At 44.7% G+C, this 25888-nt stretch overlaps 1 protein-coding gene across 2 annotated transcripts in view; it reads left to right on the top strand.

Annotated features, from left to right (window-relative positions):
- CENPC (centromere protein C) overlaps nt 1–25888 on the top strand; it is a 247457-nt gene that overhangs the window by 107783 nt on the left and 113786 nt on the right. For both annotated transcript variants that reach the window (XM_030190519.1, XM_030190518.1), the window contains 2 exons: nt 6786–6911; nt 14931–15016. In XM_030190519.1, the coding sequence (XP_030046379.1) occupies nt 6786–6911; nt 14931–15016 (212 nt within the window). The remainder of the gene's footprint in view (nt 1–6785; nt 6912–14930; nt 15017–25888) is intronic.

Below are 25888 nucleotides of genomic sequence, written 5' to 3'. Positions count from 1 at the left end.
CTTCCTTTTTACCCAAGGTTGTGTATGCTTTTCATGTAAATTAGGACATTTTTTTGCCAGTTCTGGGAGATAAGTTGGGAGATGCTTCTCAGCGCCGTTTAGCTAAGCTGGATGTTCGGCGAGTCTTGAGGGCTTATTTGGCCAGGACTCGAGAGTTTTGGTCTTCAGATAGGTTGTTTGTGTTGTATGGAGGTCCGAAGAAGGGAGCTGCGGCTTCTAAGGCGACTATTTCCAGATGGTTGAAGGAGGCAGTTTCCTCGGCATATTTGCTCAAGGGCCGTAGAGTGCCTGAAGCACTGAAGGCACACTCGACCAGGGGAGTAGCTTCTTCCTGGGCTGAGAGTGGTTTGGTTCCGCCTCAAGATATTTGCAGGGCAGCGGTCTGGTCCTCGCTGCATTCGTTTGTGAAACATTATAGACTGGATGTACAGGCTAAAGAGGATGCCAGTTTTGGTGCGACAGTGTTGACTTGTGGAATGCAGGGTTCCTGCCCTTAGGATATATACTGCTTTGGTACTTCCCAAGCGTCTTGACCAGTCTGGAGGGTCGCTGAGGAAGGTGAAATTAGTTCTTACCTGCTAATTTTCTTTCCTCTAGACCCTCCATACCGGTCAAGAAACCCGCCCACTGTATACATGTTTCTTTGTGATTCGTTTGATTTGTTAGGGATTTACTGGCTGCTGGGGGTTTGGCTGCTAGCTTATATTGGTTTAAGTTTTAGTGTTCTCAGTCTCCCTCTGCTGGTAGGCGTGCATAACCCAAGCACCTTGACCGGTCTGGAGGGTCTAGAGGAAAGAAAATTAGCAGGTAAGAACTAATTTCACCATATAATATTGAGGATGTTTTTTGGAAGATCCTTAATAAATTAACAAATGACTGGGCGACCATCCTTCCGATTTCAACAAACCAGTGGTGATATGACTAAATGGAAGAAACTCTTACCCAAGTCTAATTGCGAGGTATGCAAAGTGGGGAATTCAATTCCTACAGAAAAAGGAGAAAGATCAGCAGGAGCTAAAACAGAAAATGCACAGTGTGACATCCTTTATCCTAGAGTGCCGAGCATAGATCTAAAGTGGACCTATTATTAGCAATGCCATAATCATCATGTTTTCTATCTCAAGTTGGTATCTAAAATCTCAATTTTCAATTACTATATTCTAATTGAAGTAATAAATGAAAAGCAGGGAAAGGACTGATACTGTGACATTAAGACTGCACCTTAATCTATTGAGTGTGAGACATAATAAAATGTATGTCGAAGAGAGAGAGAGAGGGAAAAGCAAGCAGGATCTAGTTTAGTATTAAGGGGGGAGTAAAAAGAGAGAGAGAGAGAAAAGCAAGCATCATTAACTAGTTGCCATAGTGTACAAACCCTTTTCCCATAGTTTTAAACTGAAATTTTCTCTAGAAATAGGCATTTTTCCCATAGTTTTAAACTGAAACATTTTCTAGAGGTAGAAACTAAACAGCCAAAAACTCTTGTTCTAAAAGGCAGTTATTTCTGTTCCTTGGCTGCTGGAGAGGTAGCTCATCCAGCGACCTCAATTAAGATGTGGGGAAGTAGAATACTTGCATAGGTTGCTGAGTCAGCTTCAAAGAGCCTGTTTAAAAGAGGCCCCTTAGATTCAAAACTATATAAAGAGGAAAGGTCCCACTGAACTTTCTTTCTGAGAAGTTCTGAGAGAAGAGGACATTTCTCTGGTAAGTGAACGCTATTTTGCTTTGTGCTTTGGGAAGTTAAAGATTGGGGTTTAAAGGAGGAATTGTAGGTTAGTATTCGGCAAAATAAAAATATAAAAAGCAAATTTTATCAACTAATCTCCATAGTCTTTTCCACTTAGTTTTAAAAAACTTTGTACCACAGCATTAACAGAATCTAACAGGCACTGCAGGATCTAGTTTAGTCTTCCTTACCCCTAGGACAGCTCTTCATTTATAGTCAGTTATTGTAATTAGGGCAACAAGCAAGGAGTGCTCTTACAGAGTTTTAAATATATTTCATTACCATCTAAGAAGCAAACACTAAATCATACAATATACTATATAAATTAAAAGATACTTTTATATTAGGCTAATATCCTTAATACTGTAGCAAGTTTTAAATTATTGAAAAACTCAAAAACACTAAGATAGAGTCAGCAGTCCATCAGGGAGAGGGGTGCTATCCAGTCTTTTGCATTGAGTGTCACATGTATGATTATCTCCCAGTTGGTAGATGTCATATGTGTGTGCCCAATGCAAAGAACTCCTAGCTCTGAGGGAACGTGTCTGTTCTCTTGAGGCTAGAGTAGCAGACTTGGTGGAGTTGAGGGAGACATAGAGGTACATAGAGGAGACCTACAGGGATGTTGTAGAGAAGTCCCACCTCCAGTCTGGTAGCCCTTGTGCTACTTGGAGGAGGGAGGTCTCCTAGAAGGAGAGCATAACCCTGGTGAAGTAGGAAGTACTCCTGTAGCCAGGACCTGCCCACCAGGAGATGGAGACATATCCTCGGTGTGTGAGGATAGTACAAGTTCTGCCCTTGAGGGAAAGGTTAGGACAGCTGTTGTAGTTGGTGATTCGATCATTAGGCATATATATAGCTGGGTGGCTGGTGTACGTGAGGATCGCCTGGTGACTTGCTTGCCTGGTGCAAAGGTGGCGGACCTCATGCGTCACCTAGATAGGATTTTAGATAGTGCTGGGAAGGAGTCGGCTGTCTTGGTACATGTGGGTACCAATGACATAGGAAAATGTGGGAGAGAGGTTCTGGAAGCCAAATTTAGGCTTTTAGGTGGAAAACTCAAATCCAGATCCGCTAGGGTAGCATTTTCTGAAATGCTACCTGTTCCATGCGCAGGGCCTAAAAGACTGGCAGAGCTCTGGAGTCTCAATGCGTGGATGAGATGATGGTGCAGGGGAGGAGGGTTTTAGATTTGTTAGGAAATGGGCAGCATTCTGGGGAAGGGGGAGCTTATTCCAAAAGGATGGGCTCCACCTTAACCAGGGTGGGACCAGGCTGCTGACGTCGGCATTTAAAAAGGAGCTAGAGCAGCTTTCAAACTAGAAATGGGGGAAGGCCGACAGTCACTCAAAAGCGCATGGTTCGGGATAAGGTATCTTTCAAAGATATCACCAAAACAGGGAATATAGAGTATCCTGATATTGAGGTTGCAAAAGAGACCGTAGTAGATCAGGTGTCCCTAAATAAAAATAAAAATCAGACAAAAGATTGCAAATTAGTACTGTCAAGTACTGTCAAGGAGCCTAAGAAATAAGATGGGAGAGTTAGAATATATTGCACTAAATGAAAAACTAGATATAATAGGCATCTCTGAGACATGGTGGAAGGAGGCTAACCAGTGGGACACTGTCATACCGGGGTACAAATTATATCGTAGTGATAGGGTGGATCGAATTGGTGGAGGGGTAGCATTGCATATTAACAAGAGCCTTGAATCAAGTAGATTGAAAATTCTGCAGGAAACAAAACACTTCTTGGAATCACTGTGGATTGAAATTCCATGTGTAAAGGGGAAAAAGATAGTGATAGGAGTGTACTACCGTCCGCCTGGCCAGGATGAACAGACGGATGTAGAATGTTAAAGGAAATTAGGGACGCAAACAAACTGGGCAACACAATAATAATGGGTGATTTCAATTACCCCTGTATTGACTGGGTAAATGTAACCTCGGGGCACGCTAGGGAGGTAAAATTCCTTGATGAAATCAAGGACAGCTTTATGGAGCAGCTGGTACAGGAACCGACGAGAGAAGGAAAAATTCTAGACCTAGTCCTTAGTGGAGCGCATGATCTGGTGCGGGAGGTAATGGTGCTGGGGCTGCTTGATAACAGTGATCATAATATGATCGGATTTGATATTAGCTTTGAAGTAAGTATACATAGGAAATCAAATATGTTAGCGTTTAACCTTAAAAAAGGAGACTGTGATAAAATGAGAAGAACGGTGAAAAGAAAACTTAGAGGAGCGACTGCGAGGGTCAAAAATTTATATCAGGCATGGATGCTGTTCAAAAACACCATCCTGGAAGCCCAGGCCAAATATATTCCGTGTATTAAAAAAGGAGGACGGAAGATCAAGTGACAGCCGGCGTGGTTAAATAGTGAGGTGAAGGAAGCTATTAGAGCTAAAAGAAAATCCTTCAGAAAATGGAAGAAGGAACCGACTGAAAATAATAAGAAACGGCATAAGGAATGCCAAGTCAAATGCAAAGTGCTGATAAGGAAAGCTAAGAGGGACATCGAAAAAAATATTGCGTTGGAGGCAAAAACATATAGTAACATTTTTTTTAGTTAAATTAAAAGCAGGAAGCTGGCAAAAGAATCGGTTGGACCGCTAGATGACTGAGGAGTAAAAGGGGGCGATCAGGGAAGACAAAACTGTAGTGGAGAGATTAAATGAATTCTTTGCTTCGGTGTTCACCGAGGAAGATTTGGGTGGGATACCGGTGCCGGAAATGATATTCGAAGCTGACAAGTCGGAGAAACTTAATGAATTCTCTCTAAACCTGGAGGATGTAATGGGGCAGTTCTACTAACTGAAGAGTAGCAAATCTCCTGGACCGGATGGTATTCATCCCAGAGTACTGATAGAACTGAAAAATGAGCTTGCGGAGCTATTGTTAGAAATATTTAATTTATCCTTAAAATCGAGTGTGGTACCGGAAGATTGGAGGGTGGCCAATGTAATGCCAATTTTTAAAAAAGGTTCCAGAGGAGATCCGGGAAATTATAGACCGGTGAGTCTGACGTCGGTGCTGGGCAAAATGGTAGAGACTGTTATTAAGAACAAAATTACAGAGCTTATTCAAAAGCATGGATTAATGAGACAAAGTCAACATGGATTTAGTGAAGGGAAATCTTGCCTCACCAATCTACTACATTTCTTTGAAAGGGTGAACAAACATGTGGATAAAGGTGAGCCAGTTGATATTGTGTATCTGGATTTTCAGAAGGCGTTTGACAAAGTACCTCATGAAAGACTCCAGAGGAAATTGGAGAGTCATGGGATAGGAGGTAGTGTTCTATTGTGGATTAAAAACTGGTTAAAAGATAGAAAACAGAGAGTAGGGTTAAATGGTCAGTATTCTTAATGGAGAAGGGTAGTTAGTGGGGTTCCCCAGGGCTCTGTGCTGGGACCGCTGCTTTTTAACATATTTATAAATGACCTAGAGATGGGAGTAACTATTGAGGTAAGTAAATTTGCTGATGACACAAAGTTATTCAAAGTCGTTAAATCACGGGAGGATTGTGAAAAATTACAAGCGGACCTTACGAGACTGGGAGACTGGACGTCTAAATGGCAGATGACGTTTAATGTGAGCAAGTGCAAAGTGATGCATGTGGGAAAGAGGAACCTGAATTATAGCTATGTCATGCAAGATTCTACGTTAGGAGTCACGGACCAAGAAAGGGATCTAGGTGTCGTCGATGATGATACATTGAAACCTTCTGCTCAGTGTGCTGCTGCGGCAATGAAAGCAAATAGAATGTTAGGTATTATTAGGAAAGGAATGGAAAAAAATGAGGATGTTATAATGCCTTTGTATCGCTCTATGGTGCGACCGCACCTCGAATATTGTGTTCAATTCTGGTCGCCGCATCTCAAAAAAGATATAGTGGAATTAGAAAAGGTGCAGAGAAGGGCGACGAAAATGATAAAGGGGATGGGATGACTTCCCTATGAGGAAAGGCTAAAGCGGCTAGGGCTCTTCAGCTTGGAGAAAAGGCGGCTGAGGGGAGATATGATAGAGGTCTATAAAATAATGAGTGTAGTTGAACAGGTAGATGTGAAGCGTCTGTTCACGCTTTCCAAAAATGCTAGGACTAGGGGGCATGCGATGAAGCTACAATGTAGTAAATTTAAAATGAATCAGAGAAAATGTTTCTTCACTCAACGTGTAATTAAACTCTGGAATTCGTTGCCAGAGAATGTGGTAAAGGCGGTTAGTGAAGTTTAAAAAAGGCTTGTACGGCTTCCTAAAGGAAAAGTCCATGGACCGTTATTAAATGGACCTGTGGAAAATCCACTGTTTCTGGGATAAGCAGTATGAAATGTTTTGTACATTTTTGGGATCTTGCCGGGTATTTGTGTCCTTGATTGGCCACTGTTGGAAACAGGATGCTGGGCTCGATGAACCTTTGGTCTTTCCCAGTATGGCAATACTTATGTACTTATGTACTATCTTCTTCTCAGGCTGCTATACGTATAGCAAAATGAAATGCTGAAAAAGCACCGTAGAGTAATATTGTCATTCTATAATTCAGTAGCAATGATGCAAAACGTGCATTTATTGCACTGCAAAAATGGAGTCTAAGAATTAGTCTTGACAGAGTAGATGTTAACAGCAACCTTGATCTTCAGTGTATAGCAGTGAGTAAATGGTTAATAGATGAGCAATATACAAAATAGCTCAGTTTGTGATGAGCCCCTTCAAGAATGGCAACGTTGATGTTTGATCCTGCATTAAGGTAGTAAAGAAAATAGTTACTTTATTTGTATCTAGGAAGATTATCACAGCAACCATAATGTTATTTCCGAATATAAATTAAATATAAGAATTTGCTTAAATATAGAAATGATTCAAGATTTACAGGGTGCGTGAATGAAAAATCAAAATGTGCCTTTATGTAATCTTCATGTAAAACCTGCTTTACATGTGGAAAATGCTTTATAAACTATCCTCATTATGACTAGGAAATTATCTAAGCCAGACAAAATGGCAGCCTCCACTTATGGATAATTTGTGTTGTGACTTGACAATATTATTATTTTTGACAGCACTCCGGAATGTACGCCAAGTGATGCAGAAGTGCCTTCGAAAAATATCACTGATGCTTGTGTGGCATCATCTCCTGTACAACCAACTAGTCAAACATCTTTGGATGAACATTTGAGCAACAAAAGGTAAATATGTATTTTCAAATCAAACCATTGTATGTGCTTTGTTAAACATTTGCACATATTTAAATATTTATAAAGCTATGAGTCCCACATGCAAAACTATATATACATATATGTACGTAAGCTGTAAATCACATCTCTACCTAAGTTAATTATCATTCTTGAGTGAAGAGTTAAGTTTAATTTAAATATGGTTGCAAATATTTTTCCTGGGGAAGTAACACAAAAGCATGAATAGGTCAATTTTCTTTCTGATCTCGAACACACAAATAGCAACTTCTCCCAAAATCTGCTGTCAGAAAAGGGGCTGTTTGCAGATCCTCCTAAAGATATTCGTCAGTGCTTGAATAGAGAAGAGAGTAAGTAGGAGGTAGAGCATACCTAGAGTTGCCCTTGACCAGCTCTTCCATTATCTGTTTTGCCCAAATATCTCTCATAATCTGTAGTAGGAAAATAATTTCTCAGTAGGAACAGTGAATCAATTACACAAGTAGGTGGTGCCATCTAATGGTGCTGGGATTTACTAGCTCTGTCAGAACTCAAATAATTTGAAAAGTTCCAGTGCATCACAACCCTGTTGCAATACCTCGTAATATGCACAGCTAGCTCTCACCATTGCAACATAGAAGACTTAATTTTATTTTCTTCTTTCTGGCATTACTTATTTTTTTCTCTTTCCTTACTCAAGAGTCCTTGAGTTTGACTTTGATGACTTCTTTTTTGATATATATATTCATACATAAGATGCTATGATCCTGTGCATGCTGTTTTGCTCGGACTTGAGTTTAGCTCGATTTGAATTCAGCTATTAGCAGGAAAGTTTATTTTAGATGGTTTTAATCGTATGACCTCTGAAGCAGGTGTCTTTACGCCAAAACACGGCCCATGTTGGATCAACAGTACAAGTTTTGTATACAGGACACATGATATGTAAATAAAAGGTTTTGTCCCACTTGTGAAGGCCCCGGTACTTCTGTTTTGGTGGTTTGGACTTTGTTTTGTGCTTTGAATACCCTCTTTGTTGTTGTTTAGTTTTGCCCATACCATGATGGTAGTATGGAGTAAGATCTCAGTTTTTTCAAATTTACTACTAATGTTTGCTGTAGTACTTGCGTTGCCAGAGAGAGCTGTTTCCTAGAGTTCCTAACAGCAACCCAAAATCGAATTATTTATCGCAAAGTGCCAGTACTCATGGGCGGGGTTGCCACATATGACTCCACCCCTATGATAGCCACACCCCTTACACCAGCCATGGCGCATATAAACAGACATCATTGAAAATATTATACTAGTATAGGAGAAAAAAATAACATGATTTTCTTTCATTATAAATCATTTCTGTAAGCTATTACAGCTCCAGAATACCCAGTGCAAAATAAGACAGCAGATGTAAATTCTCAAATTGGACATATTCCAAACGCTAAAATGAAAATAAAATGATTTTTTTCTACCTTTGTTGTCTGGTGACTTTGTTTTTCTGATCATGCTGGCCCAGTATCCGATTTTGCTGCTATCTGTCCTCTTAACTCCGTTTCCAGGGCTTCCTTTCCCATTTATTTCGTTACTTTCCTCCTTTCTTCTTCATTTCTTGCCCTCCATCCATGTCCAGCAACCCTCCGCTCCCCTCCAGCCATAAATGTCCAGCCACCCTCCTCTCCCCTCCGGCCACCCATGTACAGCCACCCTCCTCTCCCCCTGCCCTCCCTCCCAGCACGAGGCAGCTCTCCCTCCCAGCATCAGGCCTCCCACCCAGCACCCAACATCAGGGCTCCCTCCCTCCCACCCAGCACCCAACATCAGGGCTCCCTCCCTCCCAGCACCAGTTCGGCCTCCCTCCCGCCTTCCCTCCAACCAGAGAAGCATCAGGCCATCCGCCCGTCCTCCCTCTCAGCACCAGGAACCCTCCTCCTCCTCTGAAATTTAAAAAGCGTACCGTCCTTGGGGTTAAGGCGGCTTGCGTCGGCAGCGAAACGCATGTTCTTCGCTCGGCGCGCCTTCGGCCTTCCCTTCTGTCTCTCAAGCTCTGGTCCCGCCCCATAGGCGGGACCAGAGCTTGAGAGACAGTAAGGAAGGCCAAAGGCGCGCCGCACGAAGAACACGCGTTTTGCTGCTGACGCACGCCGCCTTAACCCCGAGGAGTAGGACGGTACGCTTTTTAAATTTCAGAGGAGGAGGGGGGGTTCCTGGTGCTGGGAGGGAGGGAGGACGGGCGGGCGGCCTGATGCTTCTTTGCTTGGAGGGAGGGCGGGAGGGAGGCCGAACTGGTGCTGGGAGGGAGGGAGAGTGGGTGGACCAGCGATGGCGCGCGTGCCAATGGAGAGGGCTCTGCGTGCCCTAGGTTCGCCATCACCGTCCTAGACCTAGAGGAATAGGAGGGAATATGATACAGATGTTTAAATACTTAAAAGGTATTAATATGCAAACTAATCTTTTTCAGATACAGAGAAGTGATAGAACTAGAGGTCATAAATTGAGGTTGCAGGGTGGGAGACTTAGGAGCAATATCAGGAAACAGTTTTTCACAGAAAGGGGGGTGGGTGCCTGGAATATCCGCCTGTGGGAGGTTGTGAAGACAAAAACGGTGACCAGATAAACAAGAAGGATCACTATATAGAAAAAGGATGGAATCTAGTTAAAGCAAACCTTAAGATCTTGTAGCTGATGTGAGCTTGGAAGGCAGCTTCAGAGGTTGAGTATTAAGATCACTGCTAAACTTCTGCGGTCTGGGTCCTGTAAATGGCAACAGCAGATCGGGATCATGGCTGGAGTGGGCTTCAACTCTAACTCTAGTAATGGGGTAGTAGGACCACTGCTTGACAGACTTCTACAGTGTGTGCCCCAAAATTGGCAGGGAGAGAGAGAGATTAAGTATACTAGTGTGTTTAACCCTGAAGAGTAGAACCTGTGCAGAGTGCCAGGTTTCAGTTCTGGCCACCTTGTTGGATAGACTGGATGGACTTGTAGAGGCTGACCGAAACTGTCTAAAGGCTTTCAGCCAACACTGAAACTATGACCAAAACTCATCACCTGGTTTTGGCTAAAACTAAAGATTCATGAGGATGTTATAATGCCCTTGTATCACTCCATGGTGTGACCGCACCTCGAATATTGTGTTCAGTTCTGGTCGCCGCATCTCAAAAAGGATATAGTGGAATTAGAAAAGGTGCAGAGAAGGGCGACAAAAATGATAAAGGGGATGGGACAACTTCTCTATGAGGAAAGGCTAAAGCGGCTGGGGCTCTTCAGCTTGGAGAAAAGATGGCTGAGGGGAGATATGATAGAGGTCTATAAAATAATGAGTAGAGTGGAACGGGTAGACATGAAGCGCCTGTTTACTTTCCAAAAATAACAGGACTAGAGGGCATGCGATAAAGCTACAAAGTAGTACATTTAAAACGAATCGGAGAAAAATGTTTCTTCACTCATGTAATTCAGCTCTGGAATTCGTTGCCAGAAAATGTGGTAAAGGCGGTTAGCTTAGCGGAGTTTAAAAAAGGTTTGTACGGCTTCCTAAAAGAAAAGTCCATAGACCATTATTAAATTGGACTTGGGAAAATATTTCTGGGATAAGCAGCATAAAATGTTTTGTACTTTTTTGGGGATCTTGCCAGGTATTTGTGACCTGGATTGGCCACTGTTGGAAACAGGATGCTGGGCTTGATGAACCTTTGGTCTGTCCCAAGTATGGCAATACTTACGTACTTCTGTAAATATAACTTATATTTACCAATATTGTAGATCCAGAACAAGAAAATATATATCTTAAGTATAAAATGATTCATTTAACCATGCATTATAATTATAATAACAATTTTTATTTTGAAGCTGGTCGGTAGATTTTTACCAGCCCCAACTCCACAGCCCTGGTTAAGAATTCAGAGCTTGAAGTAAATAGCTCCAGCCTAGGCTATGTCAAATGTCACCTCTGTCCTTGGAGAAAACTTGTTGCAGGTAAACAAATTTGCTGTATTGGATGCAGTGGAGCAGTGTTTCTCAGTCTTTTCATGCGCTAGACATCGTTTTCAAAACATTTGTGCACCATACCAGCTTCCATGCACCAGGCAGTGTAAACATGGGTGAAAAGAGAAGCACTGAAAACACCACCAGAGAGGGTGGAAGGATTGAAAAGAAGAGTTTCCAGAAGGGGAAGAGGAGGACTTTGTGAGTGGTATGTGTTGCAGAAAGCAGTGACTGACTGACTGTCCATGCTGTATGTTTTCTTTCAGTTCTTTCAGTACAGGGATCATGCTGTTGTCTGGAAAGTCAAGAGGCATGTGCTCAGGAAGAAGGTCCTGTGTATTGTGAGGGGTTTGAGAGGAGCCTGCTTCAGGGAGGGCTAAGGCAGAGGCCGGAGAAAAGTGTGCTCTTGAGGAAGAGCAAATTTCACTCTCAGGTTCCTTATAGACAGAAAATTCGCTCCCTAGTGGCCAAAAGGCCGGCCAGACTGCTAACTAAAGGTAGGAACTACCATCCCCAGAACCCACCAGTTCCAATACAGGACTCTCAGGAAATAGAGGCGGAGGGGATGATTGGGAAATGGTGTCTGATCAAGGAGATGAGAAGCAGCTGAGAGAAACCCTTTGGGCAGGAGGCTATGGAATGGGATAAAATGGAGGCAGATGAGGAGGTAAAGGGGGAGTGCATGGAAGTTTTGGCGTTAGTGCAGACTCCAGCTGGTAAGGTAAAATGTTTTGTTGCCACAGTGTTGCCTCAACTGTTTAAGACTGGGGAAGTGAAGTTGGTGCAGTTTGGGAGGAACTTGTGGAGGAAGCTAGCCAGCAAACTACCTGAAGAAAGAAGGTAGAGCTGAGAGAGGTTGAGCTGTGGTTAAATCTCCCTGGGGAGGGGACTTGAACTATGTTGATGAAACAAAATGACTGTGGAAAGCTGAAGTAGCCAGCAAACTACCTGAAGACAGAAGGTAGTGCCAAGAAAGGTTGAACTGTGGTTAAATCTCCCGGGGAAGGGGACTTGAACTATGTTAATGAAATGAATGTAGAAAGCTGAAGTTGTGAACTATCATGAGGTGATACAGCTGGAGACCGGCGCCGCAAGCGGCGGCGGTGTCGACAGCCTCGGCACCGGGCTAGAGCTCGCCGGCGCCACAGTCAACGGCGCCGAGGGCGCAAGCACCCCCGGCGCCGGCACAGCCTGGCGCATCAGCCCTTCCAGGATCCCCGGAAGGATGGCTCGGAGGCACTCGTCCAGGCCCGCTGCCGGGAAAGACGGGGGGGCCGGTAGAGGTGTCGGTGCCGGAAGCTGCTCGGGTCCAGGAGACGGCACCGAAGTGCTAGGACCCTGACGCGCCGGTACCTCCACTACCGAAGGGGATCTCTCCTCTCGACGCGGACGCTTCGGCGTCGACTCCTCGCCGGCACCGAGAGCCGGACGCATCGAAGGCGACCGATGATGGTGCTTCTTGGATCTTTTGCGGTGCCCGTCATCGGTACCAGTGGGAATGGAGGAGGAGGAGGTCGATGTCCCGAGGAACCGGGTCAGACGGGGTTCGGTCCCGAGGGCCATGGGCCGAGGGAGTGACCGGGGCCGATTGCCCACGCGGCCTCTCACCCCTACCCTCACCGGAGGACCGGCGGGCCGATGGGACCTGTGCTCCTGGGGTCGATGCCATCGGTGCCGATTTCGCGGGCATCGATACCGGTACCGAAGAACCGGCCGTCGATACCGATGCCGTCGAGGTCGACGTCGAGGGGCTGGTGCAAGGTCCCGTAGAACTTGCCTCGCAACCTGAGTCCGTTTCCGGAGACCAGGACACAAAGAACACGACTTGATATTGTGCTCCGGCCCGAGGCACTGGGAGGCACCAAGCGTGGGTGTCGGTCTGCGAGATAGGCTGGCCGCACCGACCACACTTCTTAAATCCACTCGGGACCTTCGAGGACATCGACGGAAAAATCGCGTCGGCGAAATTAAAGTCGTCGATGGTGGCGGTAAATCACACCTCGAAAAATAAAACGACCGCGCGGCCACAAGGCCGCAACGCGACGCCCCAGCTAGAAAACGAGGGAAAAACAAGCGCGTTCACTTTTTTTTTTTTGAAAAGGAAAAAAAGGGGGTCCAGAACGCGCGGGGACCAGAAACAAAAAACTAAGAAAATACGCGAAAACGCGGCGGTTTTCCGGGGTTGACAAGAGAGAGCGGCGACGCACGACTCTCTCCAGGCGCGGAAAAAACAAGACTGGCGGGAACGGTCACGCACGGGCGGGAAGACGGCCGCGCATGCGCGGTGGGCGTGCCCTGGGTGCGGACCGCCCGCGAAGCTTCTTCCGGTTGGTGGGGGCTGCCGCGGACGTCACCCAGTCATGAGAACAATCAGCCTGCTGTCCTCGGAGAACACCTGCTACAGGTATGTATCATTCACTATACAGCTGGAACAAGAATAGGTCTGTGTGACTAAGCATGTGAATAAAAGCCTTTTACCTATAAAAGTATTGGAGCTGCTGCACTTTTGTTTGACCACTATCATTGAGACAGCTTGAGTGGCTGCTATCAGGAAGGAGCTGGAGAAACTGGGTGAGTGGAGTAAGGACCGGACCGTTAGTCTGAATACCTTGGCCCAAATCAAATCCGACAAGCTAAACAGGGTCGACCCTGGCCTGCTGAAGGAAGGGGGACCAGATGACAGTATGTAATAGCCACTGCTGGTGCTGCCTGTTGCAGTCAGGTGCTGAAAATAGAGCCTAAATGCTGGTCCAGACTTCAGCATTAGGCAGGGCTGATTCCATCTGTGGCATACTCTTTCAGATCCAAGGACACATAGGTCGGAAGTTCTGACTAGATAATACGTTGCTTTAAAAACAAACAAACAAAAAACAGTGAAATTGGATAGTAATACACGGGACCTTGTTTGGCCATTTAGTTTTCTGTGGTTCCTCAGCTACTTGATATTTCTTAATTAATAGAAAACTGAAGAAACAGAAATCACATTATAGCCCCAACTATCTATAATGCACTTAGAAAAGATGTTGAAACAAGAGGCAAGGAGTACATTAATGCACTAGCATGTGTGCGTACACCACCGAGGAACAGCCCCCAAGATATTCTTTATGAGGAAGCTTTTGCAGATACTTGCAAAACACTGACTGCAGAGCAGGTACTTGACCCCCTTCTTTCATTGGCAGTCCCATATATTCCACCTTATTGGTGCTACTGTCCATTTCTTATTTCTGCCTTTACCAGCCGTGCTGTTTCATCTGTTTGGGTTTGCTGACGTGTAGACGAGAAGGCAGTTGAGAGAGGAGAACAGTTGCACCATTCAGACAGGACTCATGGGATAGTTTTATTTAATATTTGATAGCGATATAATATCGACCATAACTTCCAGTATCTTCAGATGTTTCACTTTCTGTATTTATTTTAAATGTGTAATTTAATAACAGTAACACATCATAATATAAATCAGAATGAGTCTGTGTTTATGTTCATTTATCCAGTGCTTGATACATGGCTGTTTCTGAACAGCATGTTACAGTGGTTCACATTAAAATAGAAAAAGAATGCCTTAAAATAGAAAAGACTCACACAGTCCAAGAAATTGGGACATGCACACCAGATTAAATCTACATAACTTAGTCACTGTGTATCAGGCTGATCCATTACCCCAAACTCCAAATAACATAATAAAGAAATGGGTTTTCAACTGGGTATTTAACTTTGGGAATGACAACTCCAACTGAATAGATTGAGGGAGGTCGTTCTTTAATTGGGGCAAGAAAATAAGACAATGCCTGGTGGACTCGTATTGGGTCAGTCTAGGAAAAGGAAGGACCGATCGATAAGCATCCAAAGAGCGGAGAAAATAGTTAGGTGTAACCAGTACTATAATGCAGGAAAGATATGCAGACAAACTAGACGTAAGGCCTTTGCATTTTTCTTTGGAAGTTGGCTAACAGTTTGCATTTTTATTGTAAAGATACAAGGAGAGAAATAATGTCACTGCAGATTTGTTTTAAACCATATCTATAATTGTTATAGTTCTAAAATTCTTGTTTTGTTTTTTGACAGTGATAGTGGTCCTGTTGTAGCCCGAACAAGACGACATAGACCTGTAGATGCTAAGTTAGTCTTAAAAGAGTACCAATCAACTTCAGGTATGTTTGGAGCTCTTATTCTGTTTTGTTGGCAGCGGATGAAATTTTATTTTCTTAAACTGATGATGTTTTTATTTTAGCTCCTTTATCATCTGATTTAAATCTTTCTTATTCAAAAATAGGTACCTGTATTGCCAAACTTAAAAACTGGGCTTTATCCTATATGATAAAATTAAATGCTAGCAAAACAAAAATATTATGGTTTAACAAAAGTCAAGATACTGCCAGCAACTATTCCTATTGGACAAATAAAAATCTGTCTGTGGAGAAAGACCAAAGTACTTGGAGTAATTTTGGGTTCCTCATTATTTTTTGTATTCCAAGTTAATAATTTGTTTAAAAAATTTTCTTTAAACTTAAACAGTTGAGGTCCATTCACTCTTATTTTCATGAGAATTACTTTAGGATTTTGGTTTAAAGTTTGATATCTCATTTGGATACTGCAATGTACTTTACGTTGGTATTTCAGTTAAATTACAGAATCGTCTTCAATTCTTGCAAAACATGGCAGTCTGTTTAATTTTCCAATTAAACAAATATGATCAAGTATCAACTTTACTGATAAAATTATATTGGCTTCCATTAAACGCCTGTATCCTGTTTCATATTTAAGATCTTGCATGACTTTATTCCAGTACATAATATTGAATTGATTCACATTTCATATGGGTTGAGAACCAACTGAACCCTGCATTGGTTGGAGTTAGATGATCCATCTTTAAAAAAAAAAAATGTTTATCAGTATTTTAAATTTACAGCCAAGCAAACACTTGTACAGAAAAGTAAGCTTCCAAAATAACGACAAAGGGAAAAGAGAGAAAACATATATTGGATGTCAAACTCAATTTCCTTGTCATCAAGCAGATAAATCCATTACGAGTGGGTTGTGTCCATCAACCAGCAGGGGGAGATAGAGAGCACTGAAAAACCATAGTGCCTCTTGGCCAGCTAGCTCCATCTGCCTCTTCAGCATTCTCTATCTCCCCAGCAGGGTGGTTGCAGCTTTTTCAAGCTCCTTCAGAAAATCTGCCTGGGGTGGCTCCTGTGCTTTTGCCAGTTGTAGCAGGGGTGTTGTGGCTGATGGTGCCCACTAGGTTAGCCCTTTCTCTGCCTTACCCGGCCCCCGATGTGGAAGTAGACAAATAGGCAAGCCCTGTCCCTGTCTTTGCCTTCGCTGTGGATGCAGGCACATAGGTTCGCCCTTTCCCATGCTACTGATCCTCCGGAGTTGGAAATTTGCCTCTTTCGCTGTTGCCTCAAACTTTCCTCACAGCGTTTAAAAAAAAAAAAAAAAAAAAAAAAAAGAGGTTTTCTTCTGATTGTGCAGCGTGACCGGAGCTTGGAGACTCGATCTGGTGAGGTAAGAGCATTTTGTAGCTCCTCCGGGGAGGGCCCGCGTTCGGGATGATTTTGACGCGAATCCGCCATTTTGAATTTCCGCCGTTTTCGGCGATGGCTGCTGAGAAAGTAAAGCGCTGTTCCGTTTGTGGCAAGCGCAAATCTGCAGCGGGGCTCTGTAAGGCGTGCTTTTCGGATGGTAGAGCCGGCCCGAACATGGCGAGTGATGTTCCTTCTCGCTCCGTGGAGCTGGTAGTGGGCGCCATTTTGGAACAGCATGGCGCGACCCCCGCTGAGGCCGGAGGGGTTTGAGCCTGGAGGAGCACCTCGTGTAGAGGCTAATAAAAGAGCTGTTTCCCCCGGACTGGAACCAGGAGGCCAGGGTGAGCCATTTTCCCCTGAATTTGTTTTATTTCTGCATAATGCATACATGTTAAAAAGAGCTCTTCCGTGCAGGGGTCCTCTGCGGCCCTGCTTTCTGTATCCCCTCCATGGAATTTGGCCTTGGATTACCGTCAGGCGCATTTTCCCCTGACAGATGGCCCTCCCCCCCCCCCCCACCCCCCCGGTCGGGATTTGAGGACTCTGAGGGGTCTGGCAGGCCTTCGTGGTCTGGAGAGCCAGAAGATGGTGCAGGATTGCCACCGGATCCAGAAGATTCTTCCGCGGTGAGGATTTTCCACCGTGATGAGCTGCCAGTGCTTATTACTGATGCCTTTGCAGGTCCTCTCTAAAGAAGACCCTGGGAGTACTGAGACCTCCTCCAGTAATCTGAGGATGGCAAGTACTAAGAAGCCTGCTTGAGCCTTTCCTTTGCATGACTCCATCCAAGAGCTTATCACGGCTCAATGGGCTGACCCCGAGGGGCCTTTGAAAGTCGCCAGGGCTACAGGGCAATTATACCCTCTAAGTGAGGAGCATTTGGCGCGCCTAGCAGTGCCTAAAGTGGATGCCCTAGTCACGGCTGTGACAAAGAAAACTACCCTCCCAGTGGAAGGAGGAGTTGCCCTGAAGGACATGCAGGACTGTCGCCTGGAGGCAGCTATGAAACAGTCCTTTGAAATTTCAGGCCTATCCTTACGTGCGTCTGCATGCAGCTGCTACGCTGCCCGAGCCTGCCTCGCTTGGTTACAACAGGCAGTGGAACAGCCCGGAGATGGAGCGGAGCCCCTTACGGAGGTGGCACTGCGGATGGAGTCGGCCTTGTCATTTTTGGCTGACGCCCTTTATGAACTGGTCAGAGCTTCGGCTAAACAGATGGCAGTAGCGGTGGCAGCTCACCGTCTTCTGTGGCTACAGCATTGGGCAGCTGACATGGCCTCTAAGCAAAGGTTGGTGAAGTTGCCCTTTCAAGGCCTTCTCCTGTTTGTTGAGGAGTTGGAGAAAATTGTGAAAGGCCTGGGGAATGCCAAACCCCAGCGCTTACCCGAGGATAGGCCGCGACCTTCTTCCAAGGATCAGGTGGTTCCCTCCTCTTACAGACCTCGCTTCCGTGAAGCTAGAAGGTACCGCCTGGGGCGTTCTGCTGGGTTCAATTCGCGTGCCCGTTTTCAGCAGAGGAACTCCTTTCGCTTGGACAAACGTTCCGCAGCAGCAGGCTCAAGAGCTGGAGTTCAAGGGCGACCTTCTCAATGATGGTGCGCCGGCCCCCTCCTCGATTCCTGTGATAGGAGGACGACTTTCCCTCTTTCTCGAGGAGTGGGCCAAGATTACCTCAGATCAGTGGGTCTTGGACCTGATCAGAGAAGGCTACAGAATAGAATTCAATGCCCCGATAAGAGACGTGTTTGTGGAGTCCCGATGCGGTTCTGCCGCCAAACGGGCGGCGGTAGAGGAGACCTTGCAAGGCTTGATTCACATTGGGGTGGTTTCCCCCATGCCTCCTGCCGAATGCGGCTCTGGCCGTTACTCCATTTACTTTGTGGTGCCGCGAAAAGGAGGGTCTTTTCGGCCTGTCCTAGACTTAAAACAAGTCAACAAGTCTCTGAACGTGCGGCATTTTCACATGGAAACCCTGCGCTCCGTCATTGCGGCGGTACAGCCAGGAGAGTTTCTCACGTCTCTGGACCTGAAAGAAGCTTACTTGCACATACCAATTTGGCCGCCGCACCAGAGGTTTCTGCGTTTTGCGGTGATGGGAAAACATTTCCAGTTTCGGGCCTTGCCTTTTGGCCTCGCCGCAGCTCCCTGAACCTTTTCCAAGGTAATGGTGGTAGTAGCTGCTTTTCTCAGGCTAGAGGGTATCCGGGTTCTCCCGTACCTAGACGACTGGCTCATCAGAGCAGACTCTGCAGAAGAGAGTCATCAGGTTACAGCCAGAGTGGTCTTAGTACCGCAATCTCTGGGCTGGGTCGTCAATATAGCCAAAAGTCACCTGACCCCCTCTCAATCTCTAGAATATTTGGGGGTCCGGTTTGACACAGCCTCAGGGATGGTCTTCCTACCCGAGCAAAGGCGGTGCAAGCTTCAGAACCAGGTCCGTCTGCTCCTGAGGATGCCTGGCCTGCGAGCTTGGGACATTGTCCAGCTGTTGGTGTCGATGACGGCCACTTTGGAAGTGGTGCCATGGGCGAGAGCGCACCTGAGACCTCTGCAGTGTTCCCTGCTTCAACGATGGTCTCCAATATCTCAGGATTATCAATGCAGACTCACGTGGCTCCCTGCGGCCCGGCTCAGTATGGAGTGGTGGCTCTCAGACAGCATGCTGCGGCGAGGAATGCTGCTAGCGCTCCCTGATTGGTGCCTGGTGGTAACAGATGCCAGCCTGAAGGGCTGGGGTGCACATTGCCGGGGAAGGCATGCCTAGGGTCTTTGGACACCCGAGGAGTCGGAGTGGTCCATCAATCGCTTGGAGTTGAAAGCGATTTTTCAGGCGCTTCTGGCCTTTCAATTGACCCTGGAAGGATTGGCTGTCAGAGTTCTGTCGGACAACACGACAGCAGTGCCCTACATAAATCGCCAAGGAGGCTCTCAGTGCATAGCACTAGCAGCGCAAGCCGCGCAGATTTGCCACTGGGCCGAGCTTCATCTGCAGTTTCTGTCAGCAGCTCATATTGCAGGTCATAGCAACGTGCAAGCCGATTATCTGAGCAGGAATCAAATCGACCCAGCGGAATGGGAACTTGCAGATTAAGTATTCCTGCAGATATGTGCCAAATGGGGAAAGCCTGTAATGGATCTTATGGCGTCAAGCACAAATGCCAAAGTCCCGTGCTTCTACGGCAGACGGAAAGATCCTCGCTCGGCAGGGTTGGATGCCTTGGCTCAACCCTGGCCTTAGGGCCTCCTGTATTTGTTCCCTCCGTGGCCCTTGATAGGGCGAGTACTCCTGCGGATTCGGCACCACCAAGGAGAGGTGGTTCTCATTGCCCCGGATTGGCCCAGGAGGCCGTGGTATGCAGACCTCCAGCGGATGCTGGTAGAGGATCCCCTGCCGTTACCTCTGGTACCAAACCTGTTGTCACAGGGCCCGGTGACCATTGAAGACGCCTGCCGCTTTGGTCTTACGGCATGGCTATTGAGAGGACGCAATTGAGAGACAAGGGATATTCCAGTAAAGTCATTTCCACTCTCCTACAGGCCCGCAAGCGTTCCACTTCTGTGGCTTATGCCAGGATTTGGCACCAATTTGAGGCTTGGTGTGCTTCTAAAGCGATTACACCCATGCGAGCTTCTGTCGCCGATACTTGACTTTTTGCAGGATGGTTTACAAAAAGGCTTGGCCTATAATTCCCTGCGTGTTCAAGTGGCAGCCTTAGCATGTTTTCGAGGGAAGGTCGCTGGCCTCTCTCTGGCTGCTTGCCCGGATGTGACACGGTTTCTTAGAGGGGTGCTTCGGCTCCGTCCTCCCGTGCGGGCTCCGTGTCCGGCCTGGAACCTGGGGTTAGTTTTAAAGGCCCTTCAGTGTTTGCCCTTCGAGCCGCTTAGGCGAGCTTCGGAGAAGGATGTGACCTTAAAGACGGTCTTTTTGGTGGCCATTACATCGGCGAGACGGGTATTTGAGCTCCAGGTGCTGTCCTGTCGAGACCCATTTCTGCAATTCTCAGAGTCCGGAGTTATGGTATGTACGGTGCCTTCCTTCATGCCTAAGGTGGTTTCAGCGTTTCACCTAAACCAGCCTATTTTCCTGCCCTCCTTTTCTAAAGAGGAGTTTCCAGAAGCCTATGGGCAGTTGCACCTTCTGGATCTGCGAATGGCTCTGTTGCAATATCTGCGCATGCCAAATGCCTTCAGGACTTCTGACCATCTTTTTGTTCTTTTGTCAGGTCCACGCAGAGGGTTTCCAGCGTCTAAGGCCACTATAGCCCGTTGGCTCAAAGAAGCTATCTTTTCAGCATATCTGCTATCTGGCCGGTCTCCGCCTGAAGCCTTTAAGGCACATTCCACAAGAGCGATTTCCTCTTCTTGGGCTGAAACTGGAGCACTCTCTCTTCAAGAGATATGTAGTGCAGCTACTTGGGCTTCTAAGCTCTCGTTTGCCTGACATTACAGGCTGGATGTGGCTGCCAGAAGAGACGCGCATTTTGGAGCACAAGTGCTGGCGCGTGATGTGGCTTGTTCCCACCCTATCTAGGGATTGTTTTGATACATCCCACTCGTAATGGATTCATCTGCTTGATGACAAGGAAGGGAAAATTAGGTTCTTACCTTGGTAATTTTCTTTCCGTTAGTCATACCAGATGAATCCATGAGCCCTCCCTCAGTAGTTCATTATGTTACTTTTATGTTCGGTTTTTCCTGTAGATATGTTCCCTCATTGGGAGAAGTTGGAAAATAGTCTTCAGGATTTCTGTTCAGTTACAGGAGAATGAGTTCATTCCTTCCAGGAGGATGAGTTCATTCCTTCCTTTGAATTATAGCTCCAGTTTTGGGGCGTTCATCCGTTCATGTTATTATGCTTTGCGGTGTAACACTGCTTTGGAATTTTCAAATACTGAAGAGGCAGATGGAGCTAGCTGGCCATGAGGCACTATGGATTTTCAGTGCTCTCTATCTCCCCCTGCTGGTTTCATCTGCTATGAGTAAAGGAAAGATAATTACCAAGGTAAGAACCTAATTTTCCCATCTCCCGATTTGGGTCGGAATATGGGCGCCTTTCTCTTTCGAAAATGAGCTGGATAGTAAGTTCACTATCTTACATTATTGAAAATTAGAATGCATTAAATTTAGAAAGCAAAAGCTCAAAAATACATTCTATTATAGCTTCCTTTCTATGCCATGTTGAATTAGAGATGTCACTAACTTCAAATACATATACTCAATAGAGTCAATACTCATAAATTATTAGGAAACATATAAATGATAACATTTGCACTTCTCATTTTAAAAAATGTATTTGCTTTTATCAATAAAATCAAGTATAAAATTAACCATAATCCTGAATAGATTACAAAAATACGATACAGTAATATAAACCAAGATAGGGAAATAATCTCATTATTTAGTCCACAATATCAAGGGACAAGAGAGGAGAAAAAAAAAGAAAATTTAGGAAAAAATAAACATCTTATCAAGGGAGCAGCAAGGAACTATAATACCTACAGCCAGAATGCTTCATTCTCCAGGTACCGTCTCAGGGCTAGCTATGACTCCAGTTTCTTTCCTAGCCACAATAAATTCAATCAGCTGCTTGTGTTTAAAAAAAAAAAAAAAAACTGGAAAATTTTCTCCTGTTAAGAAATACATTTCACGGGAAATTTTAAAATAAATGCAGCACCCAAAGCCAAAACCCTCGACCGAAGGGCCAAGAACGCTTTTGTGTCGCTTGAGACAAATCAGGAAATATATGTATATTTGAGCTCAATAACTATTCATTAATATAACGGAAATATAAAATATAGTCCCTAGCATGTTCCAAAGCAAAAGTCACTAGGAGAGTTGTTCTTGCCGTTAATAATCTTCAATGAACTCTCCCAAAAAGCTGTTAAGTTGAGCTCAACTGGGGGATTCCCCTTCACTCCGACCGGAGTTGAACTTTCAGGGTTTCCCCTAAGCGTCAAATACTGAGTTCTTATGAGAGGTGGGATATTCTCTGGGAGGATAAGCAGAATCTCACAGAGTATCTACACACAATTTCAATAGGAGATATAATTGGAGACCTGGGAAAGTAAAAAAATCTCAAGTTCTATTGATTCTCCATATTTTCCAACTTCCGGGCTATTAAAGATCTTTCTTTCGACAAAGTTCAAATTATTTCATTTCTGCCATCTGTTCAGCCTGCCTTTCCAACTGCTTCCCATGTAAGGTTAATAAGTCTCCATGATCTTCCACCTTAGCAGCAATGCCATTTTGAGATTGGAGTCCCATAGCCCTAGTAGCCTTCCAAAGAGATTCCAAAGTTAATATGGCTGGCTGTTCAGTTACCTCCAGAAGTGAGCTTGCAGCAAAGATCTTCCAGCAGCCAAGGCCTCCCTAAAGGTTCCTGCCCAGCAGCCCCTCCATGACTGTGGCTCTCACCAATCTAATGAGAGAGAGAATCCACACTAGCTACTGCCTGCTTTAACTCTTCCAGTCAACAGGACGGTCGGTCTGTGATCCGGGCTGACGGAGACCTGATCCATGTTCAGGTCTGCCGATGCACTCGGCACTCCTTCCGAAGTAGGCTGTGCAGCTCAAGCCTGGTATGTTATTGCTCCCTCGAGCGTAGTCTGCACCAGGCACATCAGAGACAGGAGGGTAAGTTTTCTGGGCTCCTTTTCTCTTCGAAACAAGAACAGTGGGAAGTGGACCAGGCTCTCTGGGGACAAATCAAAGAAACTTCAAATTTTTTAATTTCTCTCCGGAGAGCCCGATCCACTTCCCACTTTTCTTGTTCCTTTGCGTACCTTGTGGAATTTCAGTGTTCCTCCACTTAGGTGGACTTTCTCTGTCTCCTTTACTGTTCTCCATACTGAACAAAAACCGGCTGGCTCTTGGCAGTGTCTGGGAAACACTCACATAGAGAGAGCATCGTGTCAGGCGTTTGCTCCCAATGCCATCTTTCCCCCCACACCCACTTCTCCTTTTTTAATGCTTTTTTTAACATTAAAATAGCAGATGGTTTCAGTGAATTTAACTTGATTATCCAACGTGCTTCTCTCGGTTGCAGTCTTTTACCATAATCAGATAGATTCAATGTCAATAACAAAACATTTTAAAGAACTGAAGTTACGATAGCATTCCATTCTTCCATGCTGAAATTTTTATATTAGACTTGTACTCTAACATTCTTGCTCTTAATAATCTAATGGTCATCCCTACTTATAATTTTGGACAAGGACATTGTATTACGTATACAACGTATTCAGTCTTGCAAATACTGAAATGCCTTAACTTGATCACTTACCCTTTGTTAGGTGACAAAATTCCTTCAATTGAATAGTGACGTCACACATACTATATGTCAAATTATTTGGAGTGCCTAACTGGAAAATGAGTTGTCCTGCTGGAGCTTAATCTACACCACCACCTTCAGGGCATAAAATATCTTTTAGATTTCTTTTTCTGGAAGAGGCAATATAAAGTTCTGTGTTCTGGAAAGCTGGATTAAGTTGTACAATACTCCAGTTCTTTTGAATATTTGCCACTGCAGACCCATGGGAATTGTATTTTAACACATTTGAGACTATTTTCAGAACTTTCTGGCAAGGAGTGAAGAGCAAATCACTATTATAATATTTAGTCCTTTTGTATGCCTTCTTAAGCATTCTTTCTGGATAGCCTCTTGCTGATAACTTATTCATCATAGCTTGTGCTTGAACTTTGTTTATTTGTTTACTAGATATACCGTCTTTACACAGGTAAGGTCAAAGCAGTTTACAAATTAATAAGAAGTGGGAAAGGAACTCTGTAAAAGAAAGAGGGCAGGTTATTACAGAGATGTATACATACACCATTTAAAAAAAAACCCAACACACAGGTTGATTTCCTCCCACAGCCCTGGTCATGCTAGTCCAGAGGTGATTCCAATCTTTTTAACAAATTCAATACCATTGATATCCTTTCTTCTGGGATCTGGTTGTTGGTCTGGATCTTTGGGAACCTCTTACTGTTTGTAGATACTGATTCCTTTTCTTAAAAAAAAAAAAAAATAAATAAAAAAAAACCTCTGGGAATCACTGCTATTAGAGGTTGATGGGGAAGAGGACCTGCTTATAGAAGCACTACTATCATTATCAGTGTTCCTACTAGATGAAGGAACATTAGAATTGCCATTATCCAAGTACTTATTTGTCCAAGAATATACTCTACCTTTAATATAGTCTTGCATCCTGCTTAAATTTTTCATTTTATTCTTAAGATTCTCTTTAAACTTATCAGTGATATCCAAAAAGTTCTTATATTGTTTCATATTCATCTATACTGGTGGAATCTTTCAATTTCTTTAAGTCATCATTCAATTGAACCTGTTTCTCACTAATAAGTACCTTCTTTTTCTCAATAATATGAAGCATTAGTTCTAATGAACATTTGTTGAGAATCCTACGCCACTAGTCGCGGAATTCTGTCATCTTTAAACACTTTTAACATTCTCAATCCACTAGGACAGTGATGGCGAACCTTTCAGAGACCGAGTGCCCAAACAGCAACCTAATTATTTATCGCGAAGTGCCGGTACTCATTATGGGCGGGGTCACCACATATGACTCCACCCCTATGATAGCCACACCCCCTTACACCAGCCATGGCGCATATAAACAGACATCATTGAAAATATTATACTAGTATAGGAGAAAAAAAATAACATTTTCTTTCATTATAAATCATTTCTGTAATTTGTTACAGCTCCAGTATTCCCAGTCCAAAATAAGACAGCAGATGTAAATTCTCAAATTGGACATATTCCAAACACTAAAATGAAAATAAAATGATTTTTTCTACCTTTGTTGTCTGGTGATTTTGTTTTTCTATCCATATTGGTCCTAGTCGCTGATTCTGCTGCTCTCTATCTGTTCTCTTAACTCCGTTTCCAGGGCTTCCTTTCCATTTATTTCTTTACTTTCCTCCTTTCTTCTTCATTTCTTGCCCTCCATCCATGTCCAGCCACCCTCCTCTCCCCTCCAGCCGCCCATGTCCAGCCACCCTCCTCTCCCCCTGCCTCTCTCCGCCTTCATTTCCGCACGCTTTCACTGCTACTGCTGACGCAGCTTTAACAGAGACAAGGGAAGACTTAAATTTTCTGCTTGGAGGGAGGGAGGGAGGCCGGGCAGGCTGGTGCCGGGTGGGAGGGAGGGACGAAGGAATACTTGACGCCGGGTGGGTGGGAGGGAGGGCTGGAACGGGGTGAGGCGACCAGCGGCGCGCGTGCCCACAGAGAGGGCTCTGCGTGCCCTCTCTGGTATGCGTGCCATAGGTTCGCCATCACCGCCCTAGGAATTCTCTCATTTACAGTATTTAGTGAGGATAGCACTGTTCAACTCAGTGCTTGTAATATTTTTTTGCAAATTAAATATTCATTCCAACCAACAGAATCAGATTGAATGTATTGTGTGATCTCAAATTGAGAAGAGGCAGAGTAAAACATCATCCTGTGTAAATGAGAAATTGAGGCTGTTT

The sequence above is a fragment of the Microcaecilia unicolor genome, chromosome 2, assembly GCF_901765095.1.
Source record: "Microcaecilia unicolor chromosome 2, aMicUni1.1, whole genome shotgun sequence".
Taxonomy (NCBI): domain Eukaryota; kingdom Metazoa; phylum Chordata; class Amphibia; order Gymnophiona; family Siphonopidae; genus Microcaecilia; species Microcaecilia unicolor.
The sequence above is the reverse complement of the archived record's forward strand: the minus strand, read 5'-3'. Positions and strand labels throughout refer to the sequence as shown.